Raw genomic sequence first — 18,965 nt, 5'->3', positions numbered from 1 at the left:
TTTCATCTTTGAGCAATAAAATCAACATTGACTGTTGATTTAACTTTTCTCAAGCAAGTCTAGTTAAGTATGTCTTCAGACCCTCTTGTTTATGATATCAAGAATAATTCTTCTAAATCTCAAGATCCCTCTAAATTCGAGTTCAAGAACAACCTACTCTATTTCGAAGGACACCTATATGTTCCAGAAGGAGAAGCACCTTTACGTATTTTTCAAGCTCGTCACGACTTCCCAACAGTAGGACATTTTGGATACAATGAGACTTTGGAGCTGATATCTAGGGATTTTTGGTGGCCTCAAATGTGAAAGGCAGTCAAAGATTTTGTACAATCTTGTGATGTTTGCTCAAGATCAAAAACTCCTCGTCATTGATCTTTTGGACTTCTTCAGCCAATATCCATTCTAGAACAACCATGGTCTTTTGTTTCTATGTACTTCATCATGGATCTTCCAATCTCAGGTTCTTATGACTCTATATTCATGATAGTAGATAGTTTTATCAAGATGGCATATTTTGTACCATGTATAAAATCTATCACAGGTAAAGAAACAACTAAGCTCTTTCTTGACAATATCTATCGCTATCATGGATTACCTAAGGATATTATATCATATAGGGGAACTCAATTTGTATTAAGATTTTGGTGGACTCTTTTCAAGATTCTAAAAGTGGATATAAAACTATCTTCGATATTCCATCCTCAAACCGATGGACAAACAGAGCGTGTTAATCAAGTTTTGGAGCAATATTTAAGATGTACCATTAACTTCCAATAAGATGATTGGACAACTCTTTTGCCATTGGCAGAGTTTACTTACATTAACACGATACATTCTTCTACAAAACAAACACCTTTCTTTACTAATTATGGTTATCATCTAAAACTTGATACTTTTAACTTTTCAAAAATTGATAATCCTGCTGCGAAAGATTTGGCGATTCATTTGTCAAAGCTACATGCAACGATGAAGGCGTAGTTAAAAGAGGCTCAAGAACAACAAAATGTCAATGCGGATGTCTATCGAAAGCAACAACCACCATTCCACTTGGGTGGTAAGATATGGCTACTTCATCGCAATATCAAGACCACTTGTTCTTTTGACAAATTGGACTATCGAAGGCTTCGACCATTTTCTATTTCTGCATAAATCAATCCAATTGCATATCATTTACATCTACCAGAATCAATGAAAATCCATCGAGTATTCCACATGTCTCTTTAATCATACAAGACAGTGGACATACTAAGAAGATGACAAGCTCCATCGAAGTGGACAATAATGAAGAGTTTGAAGTAGAAGAAGTCTTGGATTCAAGGTGGCACCGAACTAAATTACAATATCTTGTCCATTGACACTGATATGATATTAGTGAACGCACATGGGAGCCAGTAAAGAATCTTGCAAATGCAACAAAGATGGTGGAGGCTTTTCATTGACAAAATCCATCAAAATCAAGATGAAAACCTTTTTTTATAAAAGAAACAACATCTAGGCAAGATAACATTCTACTTTCAATCCTTGTTTGTAGCTTCTTTGTAGTTGTGACACTCAGGAGATGGAGAACCAACAACCAGCGGATTCGACTCAAGAGCCTTCATTTGCTGACTTGCCGGATGAGACATCACGATTGTCACAACCTTCAAGACGACATAATCGAGATGAAGATCTTCAAGAACGACATGTTATTCTTCGAATAGATGGCAAGATACAACGCATTTGGTATCACAACTTGGGAAGAGACTCTCGATGTTTGGTGATTGTGCTAGAGGTAGGAACAACTCCTGATAGTATTCCAAATGTTCTATTCAAACGAAGTTATGAAGGCCTCAACAATGATCAAATAACGGGGTGGTCTTCCCGCCCTGGTATGGGACACTACCAATGGTTGAGAGGTCCTATCAATCATCTTCGAAGAAAACAAAGATCAGAGTATGTGGCGAATAGAATTTGTCGCATCGTAGATTTCCTCAATATATGATGACCGCTCCTCGTAGAACTCGTCCCTAGAAGGGGGGATAATGTCACGGACATACTCATGTAAGCCAGTAATTATATATACAAATAGGTAGAAGTATGTAAAAGTAGGTAAAAGTAAGTTAATTTTGTAGTATTTGATATAGAAGCTTCCTAGAAGCTTCATAGATGCTACTTTGACTTCATAAGTGTCTTTAATTGACTTTTTGGTTTAGAAACGTGGTCAACAAGTTGGCCATGTGCCACACATGTTATTAGCTTGAAGACCAAGCTAACAATGTGGCCGACATATAGAAAAACTTGCCTTACAAGTCAAGGCATGTGTCCTACAAAGTCAACACATACATATTAGAGGTCCTATAGAACGTCGCCACGTAGCCTCTAGTTAGATAGTATATATAAAGACAAGAGTGAAGCCTTCTTCACTCTTGTCAACTCCTTTCTTGCTTCCAGTCTAGTTTCAAGGGTCTCTAGTTTTCTTGTCTTTTGGCAATGGCTATTCCAATTTCTCTTTCAATATACATACTTGTTTATTTATATTTTGTTACCTTTCTTTGAATGAAGGCTCACTTGTCTCAATTGCTTTTTCATCAAGTTCTTGTCCTTCACACTATTCTAGATCTACTTTTGTAGAGGGTGGTATATGTTCTTGTCAAAGTCTCCATATCTACTAAATATATCCTCTAATTTCTTGATTAACCATCCATTCTATGGTAAGCCTTGTTGAATTGGTGTCATCTATTCCTAGAGGGAGGAAATAGTATTCTCCTCATTCTAAATTCCCAACTGTATTTTTTTTTTGTACTTACAAGATTATTAAAAAAAAAAAGGTGTGACCTATGCCAATGTTGTAATGAAGATTCGTGATGATTTGTATTGTTGCATTTCCATTGTTGTCATTGCTTATGGCATCTTTCTCTGTGAGACAACTTAGATTTTTTCTTTGTCTTTTCAAGATGGTTGTTGTAATAAAGCTTTTGTATTTCTTTGTGCTTGCATGCTTCATCTTCTTATATAATACTTATATAAAGATGCTCCTATTCTTCTATATCTTTGATCTTAAGTGCATCCTTTGGTCTTGCTACGAGTGCAAAGGTATCGACCTTATTTCTACTTGTTGGTGCTCTAACATGATTGGCTTGCCTATCGTATTCTATTATACTTCAAATGTTGTAAAATTTGGTGCAATCTAAGCTTTGATAGATGATAGTTGCTTCACTAGTCAATACGACTTAATGCTATAGCTAAAATTTCATATAGAGATTTATGCAACAAATAAATAGTAAAAATTATGTTCATCTTAATTAGATTTGTATTGAATAAGTTTTGATATTGGAAAGACAAAGACTTTGGAATAATAAGTAATAATATGAAAAATAAATAAAATTTAAGAATTTTTCTTATATTTTCAAATATAGATGAGTTAAAGAACTAAATACATAGTCTTTTCTTCTTGCTTTTATAAATCTCAATGTGAAATTTTGGAGATTATAATACAAACTGATTATTGTTGGGATTGTTTGGCCATTGGTTTTGTAACAAATGGAAATGTCTTGGGCCATTTTATGTAATGAGCAATACTATGGCAATGGTGTCTCCAAGTTACTGTTGCTATGTTAAGGGTGGCAAAGGGGTCACATATAGTAGTGCAAATATGTCATAAAATGCTTAAGTGCAACTTTTGACTTGAGTGTAACCTTGTCTGTAACCTGTATCAAGTTAATCAGGCATGCTGCAAAATAAGAGTTTCAATGCTCTGTTGGATGACAATTAACATAATTAAGAGGTTGTCTGGCCACCAACTTTTTACATGTATACAATGAATTGATATGTGCCAATTTTTAAAATTTGATGACTGTTAATAAAAGAAAAACTGCAAGTAATTTAGCTTATACTTTCTAAATGAATAATTGTTTTATTAAATGGATTTATATTTCATTCTTTTAACAAACGTATTTTTGGAAACAAATTAGAAAGTGTTCAAAATTTTAATGTATTTCAGTACATGAATTAAATCAAGAGTGTGACAAGTTGTGTTATAATTTAGTATTTCTAATGAGAGGAAAAATAAAAACAAAAATAAAGTGTAAGTAAAATATTTGAGAATTCTTTACAGACTAAAAAGAAACATGAAAGTTACATTGTATTCTATCAATCACTTACAGTTTTGAATAATTTTTCCAAATTATAAATTACATAAAATGACGGTTTCCTCAACATCAAGACTAGGCAATCAGTCTTTGTGAAATTTTGAATTTATGTTTTTCGTATGTACGAAAATCTTTCTAATATTGAAAGTCATGAAATCCAAATCTATTCCTTAAGATAACCTCGTATCAATCTGTTGAAGCTGGCGATCCTAATAGAAGTGAAGGTAAATTATAAATACGAAGCCTCAAATTACAGATCTCAGTTGCCCAAAATTCTAGCGTAACCATCGCAGGCAAATCCCTGCTTCAACACCTCCAGGATCGAGGGAACACAACAAATCCTCGAATCAATATCCTTTCTCTACTATGCCATTTGCAACTTGTAGTTATTTAAAATTGCAATTGTTAATTAGAACCATTGCATCTTAGGTGAAACGCTTCTTGAATAGAGTATTGCGAGGTTTGTTCGGATCCCGCACTTTGGGTTTGTTGACTCTTCCACGACCGCCCGTGCTGAACATCCGTAGGGAACGTTAAAATTGAGCAGTCATCACACTTTCTCCAAATTCTGCCCTAAGTACCAGAACTTCGATACACGCAAGATTATAATATTCAGAAAAGATACACACAGACCATGTGATTCTAGTCATGCGTTGAAGGACACACCTATACTCGTAGTAGAGACGACCTTCGGCTCCCGAAATGTTACTCATATTGCCGTATCTTCGGGTGAACCTGTTACGTGTGATGTCATCCACATCCTCATCCAACTGCTCAATTCCAATTGAATCCTCCCCAGCATGAAGAACCTGAAAGAACATACATGTCACTTGCTCTTGCAAGATACTTGGGAACAAGGTAACACGTCATTAGATTTAAAGCTCACAGAAAACTGCAACTTAGATACCGACAAAAACACGCACCTTAGTTAACAGGTTCATCTGGTCATCAAGACTGTGGTAGCTCAACTCAGGCCCTGAATCTGCAGGTGGTAAACTCGTGATCACCTTCAGGCATCCAGAAAAATCCCACATACAGAGGTTAGCCTTTCCAAACATACTCTCAAATGTACTGAAATTTCTGAACCTAGTTGCTATGCAGACCACAAGCAATTTCCTGGAAAATTATGACATTTGTAATGGGGGGCTTGCTAGCTGCTACATTTCGTGACACATTCCTTCCCAAGGAGACGAGAACCAAGTCAAGAAAAAGTCACACGAAAGTCACACGAAAGTACCTTAAAGCTGTAACCTTGATCAATCAGAAACTGTTGCCTTTTCGTGGAATAGTACATTTCCTGTTCAATTCGACCGAAGATTATCATAAAAACATGTTTCAAAGATATTAACTCAATTCAATAGCTTAATGATACAACGCTCCGAGAGGACTTACTTGAGTGTCAGTAGAAACCAAAGAGTAGAAGAATGCATTGAACTCTTCTGTACCTCCTGCCATGCGATCCTTATGTTTACCCTGAATGACATAATCACAGCGGGTTATTCATAGAAATAGTTGTCATAATTCCTACATCCTGGCGTGCCGTTCTAAGTAACCAGCAATTTCTCAGTTCTGAAAAAATAGTCAGGAAATTCATGTCTAGATTATCAATAACAAATTGATATCCAAGCCGCAAGTTTTGCAAATTAAACCTAATCAATGACCTATCATTAATCGAATCGGACGAACATTATTAGCGTATTCAAACACAACGAAATGCAATGCGTAACCTTTGCTCGTAGAATACGACCCAATCGTTGAGCTTCTTGCCGACGTGAACCGGCGTGTGATGAAATCTGAATGATTACATTGGCTTCTGGAATGTCAATTGAATTGTCTCCCACCTGTTTATAGAAACAACTTCAGTTATCATCAAATGGGAAAGGCAGAACTAACTCAAATAAAAATCACGAGACAGGAGAAATGAAAACCACACCTTTGACAGGAAAACGGTGTTGACTTGCGGACTATGTTTGAATGCGTACAAGATTCGCGTCCGCTCATGATGGCTGGAACAACATTCCGCCAATTCAAACAATTCAAACATTCCGCCAATTCTAACAATTGGTCAAACATTTGGAGAGATTGTAGCAACTGAAGTCAACATAACTTGGCTGTGTCCTTGAGAAATTCCCTGTCACGTTGAGCATCATTACACTCAAAAAAGTCATCCAAAGAGATGCTGATAAGATACCTGGTTGGTCCATAAATGAACGGCTTCCGAAGCTTTGTTGCATACTCACGAAGTGCAAAAAGATTATCAGAGAAGACGATGATCTTGTCACCTCGTTGTTCCTCGTGGAAACGTATCAAGAACTCACAAGCACGAAACTTGTTTGGATTCATTACGTAAAGCCCCTATGACAATTTACACAACATCAGATACTAGAGTAGTCTATATTACGAATGTCGGCACACACGGAGAATTAAAATAGGGACATGGTGCAGAGAGCATTCAGTTGAATACATACAGTAAAATGATTACACCATATACTAAGACCACGGTAATAAGGTCCATTAATTAATGGAAAACACACATAATCTTTGACTTCGCATTACTTTTGGTCCAGTAAATATCTTTGAGCCCGCACTGTCTAAAATTCTCAATATTATGCTCAAGACCAACCTGTTTCTTCCTTGAATTTTCTTTCTTAAGGTATTCTCTGTAGAATTCTTTCGTCATCGGACACCAGACCTCCGCGCATTGCACATTTGCGATATAACCTCCTTTCACCAGATCCAGCCAATTTGCTTCATACAACTTGGGTCCGATCAGAAAATTAAGATCACTGATTCGTTCGTCCTCACGAACTAGTGTGGCTGCAGAGACAATTGAACAAATGTGTCAATTCAGTGATAGCAAATGTTCTCAGGTCCATTAACTTCCGGTGTTGAAATGCAAAGGCATGAAAACCTTGAATGTAAATTTCTCTGACGAAAACAGAGGCACGTTCTCATAGCTGGAAACTTCAAAGTTTCTCATAAGTGTACTCATGGATTAACATACATAAAGTCCAACAAGATTCGTGCAACTAATTGACATCAATTATTCGGCCGGTAATCAGCCTACCAGTAAGCCCGAGTTTGCAATGCGATTTTGTAATGCTGATGACTTTTCGAAACATATGTGCTGGTACAACATGCACCTAAGAACAAAGCCCACATGATGGTTGTATCTTGAGCGTCTCAAAGGAAAAGCTTAACACTCTTGAAGAGTGCGTCCAAGAACTTCAAGCCCCAGAATCTACAAGTACGGTAAACCTCGGACAAAGTATTCTTCAAAATATTTGATAATTAGAAGTACCTCGTCCATAAGTAGCAAGCCCCACTCCCGATTCTGGATTTCTTCGATGATTTTTTGAGACTCTTCTGACCGCTTGCCACCAAAAGCGACCATATTGTAAGTTGTTACCACTACTCCGACAGAGCCCCGAAACCTCTCTTTGCTGTCAGAAGTAAACCGAGAAATTTGATGATCCCCCACTGTGGACCACAATTTGAACTGAAAAGCCCACTGATCAACTGATACCGCATTTGTAGCTAGACATAACACGCTTTTGCTAATTCGACAAGCTGCTGATACACCAACAAGTGATTTTCCAGCCCCACACGGCAGCACTATGATCCCCGACCTGGCGCGTCCTGTCAGTTACCAGTGTTTCAAGTGATAAATGAGATGTCGACAGCAAAATTTACAAAATAATCAAATTTAGAGCCAGCCATAAAGACTACTTTGCAATACTCAAAATATGTTAACGATATTAAGTGAAAGTTCACACATTCCTACAGGGTCCTTAAAAGTCAAGATGCACTATAAAGGTTGTTTTGCAGACCATTTCCAAACATCTTGCTCAAACTTTTTTCTTGATAAGGTCGTGGTTGAGCCTGGGGCTTGAGTTTAATGTCCAAAGTTGGATTCACCTGCGACCCAACGGCACATTGATAAAACATTTTCGTCCTTTCCACGCAGCATGCTGGTCGCAAGATATTGTCAACACTGGATCTGAACACTTACATTGTCGTTTCGAAAGTCGTATTCTTCGAGCATCGGATAATTTAAAGCATTTGGCAGGCAGCGCTGTTTCACATGCTCAACCTGAAATTTCAAACACAAACTACCTGCATTACAATTAAGTAGTACGGTTCCAACAGAAACCAAAAAATGTCTTCAACCGATGAGCTGTTTCTACTCCAGAGAGCTGCTAGACATAAATGTGTCCAAAATATATTATATGATGACTTCAAAAGAGCGTTTTATCCATTTGCTACCCAACGCAGAACAAGGCCCAATGAAATTCTGACGCTGATTGAGGTTGAAAACCTGAGATGGATCGATCTCAAAAGAGTGTATATCCTTTTCTTCAGCATCAGCTACGGCGTCATCACCACCCAGCAGCTCGGGATCAGCTGCCCCAGTTTCATGAGGTGCTCTGCTGACTGTGAAAGATGAGGACCCAACTCCAGGTTCCTGCAAAAATCCATCAAATTTGATCAACAGTGAATCCATCATGAAATCCAAACGTTGGATATGGGCATTAGAAAATAACTGTCGTGACAGACTTCACAAACAAGACCAGTTTCTGCTGATCATTAGCATAAAGCTAAAACGGGATCATGTCTCGCTTCTAACGGCAGACAAACCAACATTACCAACATGAAGATCGAGTTCGACCTTGACATGAGAACATGCTCACCTCACTGGAAGCAAGTCTTGCTCGTGAAATGGTATCATCACGTAGTAAAGCCTGAAGAACCTACAAAAAACATCGAACTCAGTTTCAACACAAATCAGACACCAGTACATTGTTCGAGATTTACTTTATCCAAACTTTCACTGGAGCTGTTGTCCTACTTCAGCAGGATAAGAACTCGTGTAGGGATCAACCTCTGGAAATGGTGATTCCACAAAGTATCGATTCTTCTGAAGGACAAGCTTGACTTTGCCGTAGTTCTGGGTTGAACCCCGGATGAAGTCAAGAATCTCCTTTGGGAGTTTGGTCTTTGACAACCTGTCCAAAACTGTAATGATTGTTTCTGTTTCAAGACCCACAGAAACTGCTGCATACAGGGAGTGTGGTGTCAAATTGTATTCGTGCATTGACTCCGGCCTGCGTCCCATCACAAAAAACAATTCCATCAATAATGACCGATTCATCAGGGTGTACTCTCAAAAGCGAAAATGGTTTCTAGATATATATGTCACCTAGAACTGTTAATATACGTTTTAAGATACGAACCACGAACGCCGTGGAAAGAGGTGACTACGCACCTGCAAACAGGTTCCGCAATGGCGATGAGGAAGTCATACGCTTGCTTGTACAAACTTGAGAAAGTTTCCAGGAAAATACGACCATCAGCACACACCCACAACGGACGATTGCTATGATCTGGTTTCAATTCTAACTTTGTGAAATCCTGCCTCTTGATTTCTTGTACTTCCTCTAGGTCATCCATATCCATTGCACCTATATCGACAATGAAAATCTCAGAAATTAACTTAAAGAAGCAATGGTCGATAATTACTACGTGAACTCTATCTTTGAACTAGATACTTCTCAATTCATCAGACACATGCAACAAAGCCCGATATCATGCTCAGGGTTTAAGCCAGAAAGAAAGCACTTGAGGATCGCTAGAGCAATTTAGTTTCCACAACTAAATTAATAAACACTTAAAGATACAACATAGATTGTGCTTGTGTTACTCAATCTTTCTTACGGATTTAATTAGTATTATCCACCGACTGGCATAACCAATATTCACTATGACACTGTCTCACAAATCACGACAATATTATTATGAACTCACATTAGTTGCAGCTAAATCACAAACAGATTCTCTGAGATTCTGCCCGAATTTAAATTTGTAACAGAATATCTTTAACAATGATTGATATACCTCCCCATTGCAACTACACATCAATCCTCATATTACCAGCTAAACAACCAAAAAAGTACGCACAAACTGGAACCAAATATAACAGAAGCTCTGCCTACTCATAAAAATAAAGATTAAACAAGATAAAGTGAAGAAATGAAGAATGAGCTCACAAATACTGGTGAGTAATAAAACCTTCCCAAGAATTTCAACTCAAACGACGATAGTTCAGGCTGTTGAAACTCGTCTCGACTGACCAAACGTATCCGGAATCACCACAACAATTGCCTCACTCCACGTCCAAACCCCCACGCAGATAGCTTAAACCACTCAAACGGGTAATCCCTGACTCACTGTGCTGAAATTGCAATAGAATCACTGAAGAAGACTACTAATTCCAATTGATGAAGCGTGATCATCAAGCAACCGCGAAACGCCTAGATCCAATTTACCAATTCAATTCAATACAATGCCACGGAGAATTACATCTCAACCGGAAAGAGATTGTTTATCGACAAGAGATTGTCGCTATCTGGATCGTATGGTGTGTTCACAGCTTTCCGCTAACAGTAGCCAACCCTAAACCTCAAAGTGTGTGAAAGATACTTGGCTCCCGTCAGGAGAAGCTTGAGCCTCGACCTAAGAATGGCAATTAAACGCTGATTCGACCAAGACCTTGTTAGTTAACAGCAAAATTCGATCGCATGAATTTTCATAACAACGATGAGCAATCCGTCATCCGCACCGATTTCTTAATCCATCGTACAGAAATGGCATTCTGCGGTTATAGAGGGGTCCAAGCTATTCTTATACTTTTCCCCGACAATGCCACGCCCCATCCACGTCACCGGTTCAGCCACGGCGGCAGGTGGAGGGAGCTTCCACGTGAGCGGAAATGAAATACCATTAAACATTATTATTATTATTATTATTAACATTTTATTGCTGTTTCCTTCATCCATTTCGACAGATCGAAATGAATGTGTTTCAATATCCTGTTATATCAAATGAATTTATGAAATGATTATACAGGGTAAATGAGTTATTTCAAAAATTGTCCTGATTGTCACTACTTTCTCATTCATTTTTATATTTTGCATTTTTCAATAAATTTTTCAAATTTGTAAATAAGTGATCAAATGTTTTGTTTGTGGACATAGAAATTTGAGGTTGGAATTAGGTTAATTTCTACAAGTTTTAGTAATAAGTTTGTGAGATTTGTGACATTGGTTTTTAATGTTTTATATGTTTAGTTTATATTCAAAATATAACTTTAAAAAAATAGAGATATAATTCAAGTCTTTTAAATAAGATTCACATGTGGATTAGAACCTAAGTGAATATATATATATATATATATATATATATATACTAGAGGAAACTTATTTAACTTGAGTATATTAAATGATTGTACAATTGTTGCAATAACCATTAAATCACTGATATTTGTATATAGTAGAGATGTTTTTGTAATAAAAATGTATTATAAAAAAATTACCAAAAAGCATAGTAATCTTTAAAAGTTGTAGAATTTTGTTTTTGGTTAAGAATAAAGTTTTATAATGGTTTAAACCTTCTTAAAAGTTTAAATTAATAAATGAGCACTCATAAATAAATCAAGTTTATTGAATCAATTTATTGTTATTTTTACATTAATTTTTTTTGTATAAAATTTTGTTGGAAAAATCCAAATTCATACACTATATACATGGAAGATATGTTAAATAAAAATAACATGACATATAGAATTATCCAACTTAGTGCATTGCATATGTAAGTTAGAAATTGATTAAGATGTTTTTTTTTTTTTTTTTTTTTTTTTTTTTAATGAAAATAAATATGCAAAGAAGATAATTTCAAAACATGTAATTTGTAGCATGTATATTATCATATTCTAACTAATTCAAATAATAATGGATCCAAGTACAAAAATGCTCAAGATGGGAGTTGGGAATGGAGATATGAGACAAGGAGAACAAGAAGATCAAGATGGAATGGGAGATGGTTCAAGATGAGGTAGAATTGATTCTAAACGATTTAAATCTATAATTCTAAACAATGCTAATAAATGGTTTTTGTGGACAAACACCATTTTAAAAAAAATAAATAGATGTATATAATTTTTTTATAGATTTCACATTGCTTGAAAATTATAAATTGTATTATTTAATTGTTATTTGAAATAAAAAATTATTTATAGTTTCTATTACATGAAATTGGTTTTTTTATCATTTTAAAATATTTTTAATTCTTAAGTATATAGGATCTAAGAATTGAACAATTATTTTTTTTTATCCAATTGTATGTATTATTTTAATGTCAATTTATGCAACTTAAGCTCTTAAAAATATATAGTACTATAATTTATTATTTAATTAAAATATAAGATTTAATATTTGATATTTAAATATTTAGTTGTTTAAATTGAAGTTGTTTGTTGAAGTTGTGTTGATTTGATAATTTTATTAAATTACTTTAATTTTTAATTTTAAAAATTTTCTTTATAAGTAGAAGTACAAGAATATTTGGTAGATAAATTAGAGGTATCTTTTATTTGTTGTATTTATATGCAAAACTTAATTTAGATAAAAATATGAAAAAATTGATATTAGAGAAATTTCACAATATGATCCTATTTTTGGCATTATTTGATAATATGACCCTATTTCACAAAAATTTGTAAAATAATCTTCTTTTGAATTTGAACAATCAAACAATCTACATAGAGAACCATCATCAATTACAGCAACTCACCAACAACTCACCAACTCACCAACTAACCATTGAGTGTTGTGATCTTGAATATATTCAGAACATACTACCTACTAGAAGCATCTCTTCTTGCATTTCATGTAGAATAGGTAATTGATACAACATGTTATATTGCTTCTATTCACACAGTATTAGGAACTTGAACAAATAGAATTCTAGGTGTAGGAACTTGAAAGATCAAAATTGACTTTGTCATCATGCTTCCTATTCAAATGCACAATGTTCATCCACCCAAGGCCTTTTTAATAGAGGTTGTGTATACTTTCTTTGATGACATTAAATAAACTATTCAAGACCATGTTGTTGTAAACAACAACTATAACGTGAAGTTTTGCAACACTCAAAAGATGATCCTAACATGCTGCAAAAATGTGGAGTATTTATATTATGTCCATGCAAACTTCAATAAGAAAATAAAGGAAATAAAGGTAACTCAGCTAATCTTAGATCATGCTTACCAAGGAACATTGGCAAAACCAAGGAGTTATACAGTGATTCTAAATAGATGGTTGAATAACTTCAAGAGTGGCTACTAGAAATTGATCAAATATTAAAACCAAAAGCCAAACAATCTTTTTTTTAAGAAGACCTACAACATTGAACTCACTTATGGCATTACATAGAATACAAAAGAAAAAATGCTATATGAATTTGTAGATACGTAGAAGGAATTATTTTGAGTCGTTGAAAGCTTTACAAAGAGATTAATAGAGGTTAATTCCAAAACTATTGCCTATCTCAAAAGAATTGAGACTTTAAATGATGGAGACATGATTTAGTGATTTAAAAGGCTTTGTTTGTCTAGAAGCTGCATGGCATGCTTTCAAGTACCTATAAAAATTTGTTACAATTGACGCTACTTTCACCAAAAATTGATTTGTTTAGTAATTTGTTTTGGTAGTGGAGATGGATTGAAAGGATAAATTTAATAATTTTAGCTTATAAATTGGTACAAATAAGTTAGCTTACCAAATAAGTACAAGGATACTCGATATTGATTTCTTCAACTTAAAAGAGACAATTTTTGAAGTGAATTTACAAGAAACAACCATCATCAATGCTAGAGAAAAATGATTGATTGAAGCTTGTGTATAAATATTGCCTCTTGCAATAAATTAATAGTACTACTTTCACATTACTGAAAATGTAGAATTTTTTTTTTTGAGATTGAATGCAAGAAAGCTTTTTTGGCATTTTCTTATGCAAATATTGCTAAAATTTTTAAAAAAGCATTGAAGAAAGTTGAAGAGAAGAATGTATTAGCAACAAAATATATCAACAATATCTCTCATGAACAATGGGCAATCTATGCAATTACTAGTCTACGGTTTGATCACGTTACCTTGAATCTTATAGAAATTGCAAACTGAGATATAAGAGGGATACATAAAAAATTGGTGATTAAAATGATTAGTATAATTTATGATCATAAAATAAAGAAGTTTTATGAATATACAAAAATTATCCAAGAATGATCTACACCATTAACATTGGTACCTATAAAATGCTTCAATGAAAAATTTGATCAATTATATAATAATTACATCATTATTTCAATTGCCTTTATTAGAACCATGGTATCAACATCCTCAGGAAAGAAGAATATCATTACTTTGCTATCAAATGCTAATGAAAAGATAAGTTGTAATTGTAAAATATATTAGTATTTCTTGTTATCGTAGTGCTATGCCATTGCTTTTGAACTCAAAGTTAAGGTTTTCTATTTTGTTGGTATTTCCATTATATATGATAGCCAACTATTATATGTTGTATTTTTGTCTATATCATTCAATGACCATAAAGAATTTGTGCCATAATAACATTGCACCACTAATTATGAAACGACCATTTGGAAGATAAAAGAAAAAGTATTAAGAAAGTAAAAGGTAAGTAGTTGGAAGCTTGACTTGTAAAACATGTAGAAGATAAGGATACAATAGGAAGACATGCAGGGAGGCATATCCATGACGATGATGGTAGAATGGCAAATAGAAAAAATAGAAATATAAATAGATCTTTTATACTAGAATATATATATATCTATCTATATATATATATATATGTATAAAATATGACTAGACTATTTTGAAAAATCTAAAATCCTTCTAATCTATAGCAACATAAAGTCTTATTACAAAATAAGACAAAACAGACTAGGATAAAATTGAATGGAACTAAACATAATAGGATATTAAAGACAAAATTGAGCAAATAAAAATGAAACACAATAGAACTGAACAAAAAGATACAAAGTCAAATTTTACTAGAAAGAAGCGTCTGAAGCCATTCTTGACCAAATACTCCAAAAGGCCTTAGCCAGTCTTATTTATACCTTGTTCTATTACCTTAGACTTTCTAGAATGTTCTTAGGTAGTGGGCTCCATCTAAATAAACACCTTAAACTTCTTTTTTAGAAGGTTTCATGGTCGACTTTATCTAAATAATTGCCTTAATTCTTTCTAAAATATTCTACGGTGGATCCTACCTAGTCTACTAACTTAATCTCAATTCTAAAAACTTCCATGGTTCTAACTATCTATCCTTATATAAATATCATAACTACACCTTATTATAATTAATCCTCATTTATTATTGTGGGATGTCCTTGTTTTATTCTTGATAGTATCTTGGAATTGTTTCTTGAAAATAGAATAATCTTTTGAAAGAACATTGTATTGAAGTTGTGGTTGTCTACTACCATGACAAAGGTATTGCTACTCCAAAATGATATCTACTTCATATTTATATTGGTCATTAACTACAATTAGTAGTCGTAGTGGTTGATATTAATCGAAAAAGTATTTTGGCTTGGTATAAAATTCCTTTAGTTATAAAATATAAAAGACTAGATGGATTCAAATATGTGGTGGAAGCTTGAGGTAGTATGCAACATCAAAAATCATTACAGAAATGTAAAAAGATCTAAGCCACTGAGGTGCTAATTTACAAATTTGAGTTGATTTAGTAAGTGGCAAGTTGGCATTAAAGAGTAACATCTAATCACCTTCTCGAAAGGTCTTGTATTGCTAGTAGTTATTTACATACTGCTTCTTTTGATTTTGTGTAGTAAAGAGGCGGTGCCGTACTTCTTGTAAGGCCATTGTAAGCCATTATATAAATTCATCCATTCTCAGGTTGTTTATGTCAATGGGATGATAGGAAGTTGCTGGCATAATCGGATACTCATTGATATTAAAAAAAAATAGTGAATGATTGATACTTATTTGAATACTTTGATTTTAAGTAAACTTCAAAAACATCAAGTATTCATTTCAATCATTATGATGAACCACCACAAATACCTAGAGCATGTCCTCCAAGGTTTGATTTGTATACTATGATTGTCCATCTATTTGGAGATGGAAGGCTATAAACATGGCAAGTTGTGTACCTAGTAGCTTAAACAAGACTTATCAAAAACTTTCCAATAACTGTGGATCTTGATCTGAAATAATGATACAAGGTAATCCATGGTGACAAAAGACGATATCAAAAAAGACTCATGCAAGTGTTGAGGTATCAATATTCAAACACTGTCGTGTTGTGGTTTGACTACTATATGAAAATAATGTAATTATGTACTTAATATATAATTTATAAAGTAACATGGTGAGAGCCATGTTAGTAGATTTTAGTTGGTTGTAGAATATAATTTGATTATTACTTTGAGAAGAGGCTGTTTAAGAAGATTACTTTAGAATTTGTATAACTTTAATTTCCTTTTGATAGTGGCTTTTAAGATTGATTTTGGTTGATAGTAACTTCTAAATATTTAGAGTCACCTTTGTTAGACATTGGTGACATTTGAAAACTTATTTTGGTTCTTTTATTTGGTATTTAGAGCATACATTGTGTAAATCTTATAAGAAAAAGGATTGAAGAAGGATTTTGGTAGCAAAGAGAGTAATTAGGGCACCAATATAGATGAATGGAGATGAAAAATAAAAATCTCCATTCCTATTGGTCAAAAATCATGACCTATGGGCTTTGAGGAGGCTGTCCGAGGCCATATTAGGGATTAGGGTTAGTTTCTCGAGCCCATTCGAACTTTGAAGGCTAGGATCAGAAGGTTAAGGTTTTTGGTTAAGATTTTGGTACAAGTTTTGTGTCATTTGGGGTTTTTATGAAGAAGTTATAGGCGCTCAAAGTTAAGGTATTAGTTTTGGACCTACTGTCACTCTTTTGGGCATAACGCACGCGTATGGATGGCAATTGAGGATCGGCGATTGTGACTGAAGAGAGCACTTTTGCGGCTATACTTTTTGTGTACTGCTTACTGGATTCTAAGTAAGGATGAAGGAGTTATTGGATTTTGAAGTCAGCACATGCAATCTAAGGATAGTAAGTAAACCGATTTACTAGTGTTTGTCTCTTGAGCTATATCTTGAGCAATTTGACAAGGTTTTGGCTCAAAATTTCAAGGGATGTGTAATTTCATGTTAATAAACTTTGTGCATAAGTTTTATGACATTTGAAGTTCAAGTTTTTGAGATATAAGGAAAATAGTTTTTTGGGTGCTTGTAAATTAGGGTTTGGAGTGTCTGCTAGGGTTTCTTAGATGCCAAAAGATCGGGAGTGAATTTACGGTTGGTTTTTTTGTGGTAAAATTTTAGAATAAATTAAACCTACCTTATAAATTTGAAACAAAATGAATGGTTAGATCAATAGTTATGATTTTCTAAAGTTCAAGGCGAGAAAACCCTTCGTGGAAAAAATATGTTTTGAAGGGATTTTGTTATATTTGGAGTTTTATACAAAAATAAAGGAGTTTTGGAAGCCAAGAAAAGAATCATATAAAGGTTTAAGGTATGCTCTCTATAGCTAGATACCCAGTGTATTCCTTGATAGCAAATCACGCCATACGACAACGCACCACAACTTAATGAAGTTGCTTTGAGAATAGATCTACAAAGATGGCAATCGCGGTATGATTATGAAGCATCTACGGCAAATATATAATGAGATGTATTTTTACCTACTCCAAATATGCTATAGATAGGAGAATTGGCTACATTAGTCAAGTAGACGCTGTATTGTATGTTTTATTATGTTGACGTGATTCACTAGAGCATACAAAGGCTCGAACATCATGATCCAAATCTATCTAAAATCATGTCTTTGAGATTTGTTCTAGAGTCTTTTCTTATTCCAAATGTCCAGATATTGGGATGTCATGTCTTTCTTGAAGTATGCATGTTTGGAATATAGCATTGTTAGGTACATAAATCTACTTTTTGAAATAGAACAAGCTATCACTAAGAGTGTAATCTTGATACTGTATGTTGTCTACCTTGAGTCAATCGCTAATCATCTTGAAATAAGCATCTTGATACGTAGCTTCCTTCCATTCTACTTCTTTTGTCAAATTTGAAATGACATTATTAATGGTAGCAACTTCTAACTTGTCTCTCAATTCATCTTTTAAGTCTGGTCTCTGTGATAAGCTATGTGGGATAGTATGTTTTTGTCCTTACTTGTACTCAAGTTGGATATCAAAAATGTACAACTATACTTCTAAACAATGATGTTGCAATTTTATATTTTCCAATATAAATCATTTAGCAAGGATCAATGGTCAATCCAAACAACCATTGGTTTTTCCAATAGATAGTGTTGCCACACCATTGTGACATATATAATTACTAATTGTTCTCGATCACATGTAGAGTAATTGTGCTCTATTATTGTGAGCTTACATGATTCTTATACCACGCATTGAAGGCTCCTACCAAAGTTTTGTTAAAAGACTACTCCAATAATAAAATTAGAAGCATCATTAACAAGTGTACAAAGAAGATTAGGATTATAGGGTTGCAATATTAAAGTAGTAATGAGTGCCTCCTTCAACTTATCAAAGACATTTTGCTACTTGAGTTTCTATTCAAATGGGGCACCCTTCTCCAATAAGTTTGTTAATGAGGCACCAATATGAATAAATCACCGAACAACACAATGATAGTATCTAGCAAAGCCTAAAAATGAACAAACTTCAAAAGTATCTTTGAGGGTTGGCCAATCCTCCACTGCTTTTATATAATCTTATGTGATTATTATTTTACTTACTCTAAACTAATCTAATCAGAATAAACTTGTATAAGAGAATTTGAACATGAAAAAAGATTATCTGCATGAGTTTTCACATTAAGATCATACAATTAATTATCTCTTAATTAACTAAAATATCTAAGAATG

General features: G+C 34.1%; 1 protein-coding gene across 6 annotated transcripts; it reads right to left on the bottom strand.

Annotated features, from left to right (window-relative positions):
- Window positions 1-4,142: 4,142 nt before the first annotated feature.
- Window positions 4,143-10,783, bottom strand: LOC112283862 (general transcription and DNA repair factor IIH helicase/translocase subunit XPB1). Of its 6 annotated transcripts, none has more exons than XM_024523131.3 (18): window positions 10,677-10,783; window positions 9,394-9,589; window positions 9,010-9,232; window positions 8,819-8,878; window positions 8,446-8,592; window positions 8,140-8,220; window positions 7,958-8,045; window positions 7,429-7,766; window positions 7,195-7,270; window positions 6,751-6,944; window positions 6,319-6,482; window positions 6,061-6,133; window positions 5,855-5,968; window positions 5,520-5,600; window positions 5,365-5,424; window positions 5,051-5,134; window positions 4,794-4,936; window positions 4,143-4,640 (listed from the first exon to the last, which is right to left on the bottom strand). In XM_024523131.3, the coding sequence occupies exons 2-18, from the start codon at window positions 9,582-9,584 to the stop codon at window positions 4,553-4,555; spliced, it is 2,205 nt and encodes a 734-aa protein (XP_024378899.1). In that variant the 5' UTR covers window positions 9,585-9,589; window positions 10,677-10,783; the 3' UTR covers window positions 4,143-4,552. The 6 variants fall into 6 exon arrangements, with proteins under 6 accessions (XP_024378899.1, XP_024378895.1, XP_024378894.1 ...); XM_024523127.3 differs by having other exon boundaries at window positions 10,197-10,776; XM_024523126.3 differs by having other exon boundaries at window positions 10,175-10,770.
- Between the last annotated feature and the right edge of the window lie 8,182 nt (window positions 10,784-18,965).

The sequence above is a fragment of the Physcomitrium patens genome, chromosome 6 (assembly GCF_059467195.1).
Source record: "Physcomitrium patens ecotype Gransden chromosome 6, ASM5946719v1, whole genome shotgun sequence".
Lineage (NCBI taxonomy): Eukaryota > Viridiplantae > Streptophyta > Bryopsida > Funariales > Funariaceae > Physcomitrium > Physcomitrium patens.
Note: the sequence above shows the minus strand (reverse complement) of the source record. Positions and strands in the feature narration are given on the sequence as shown.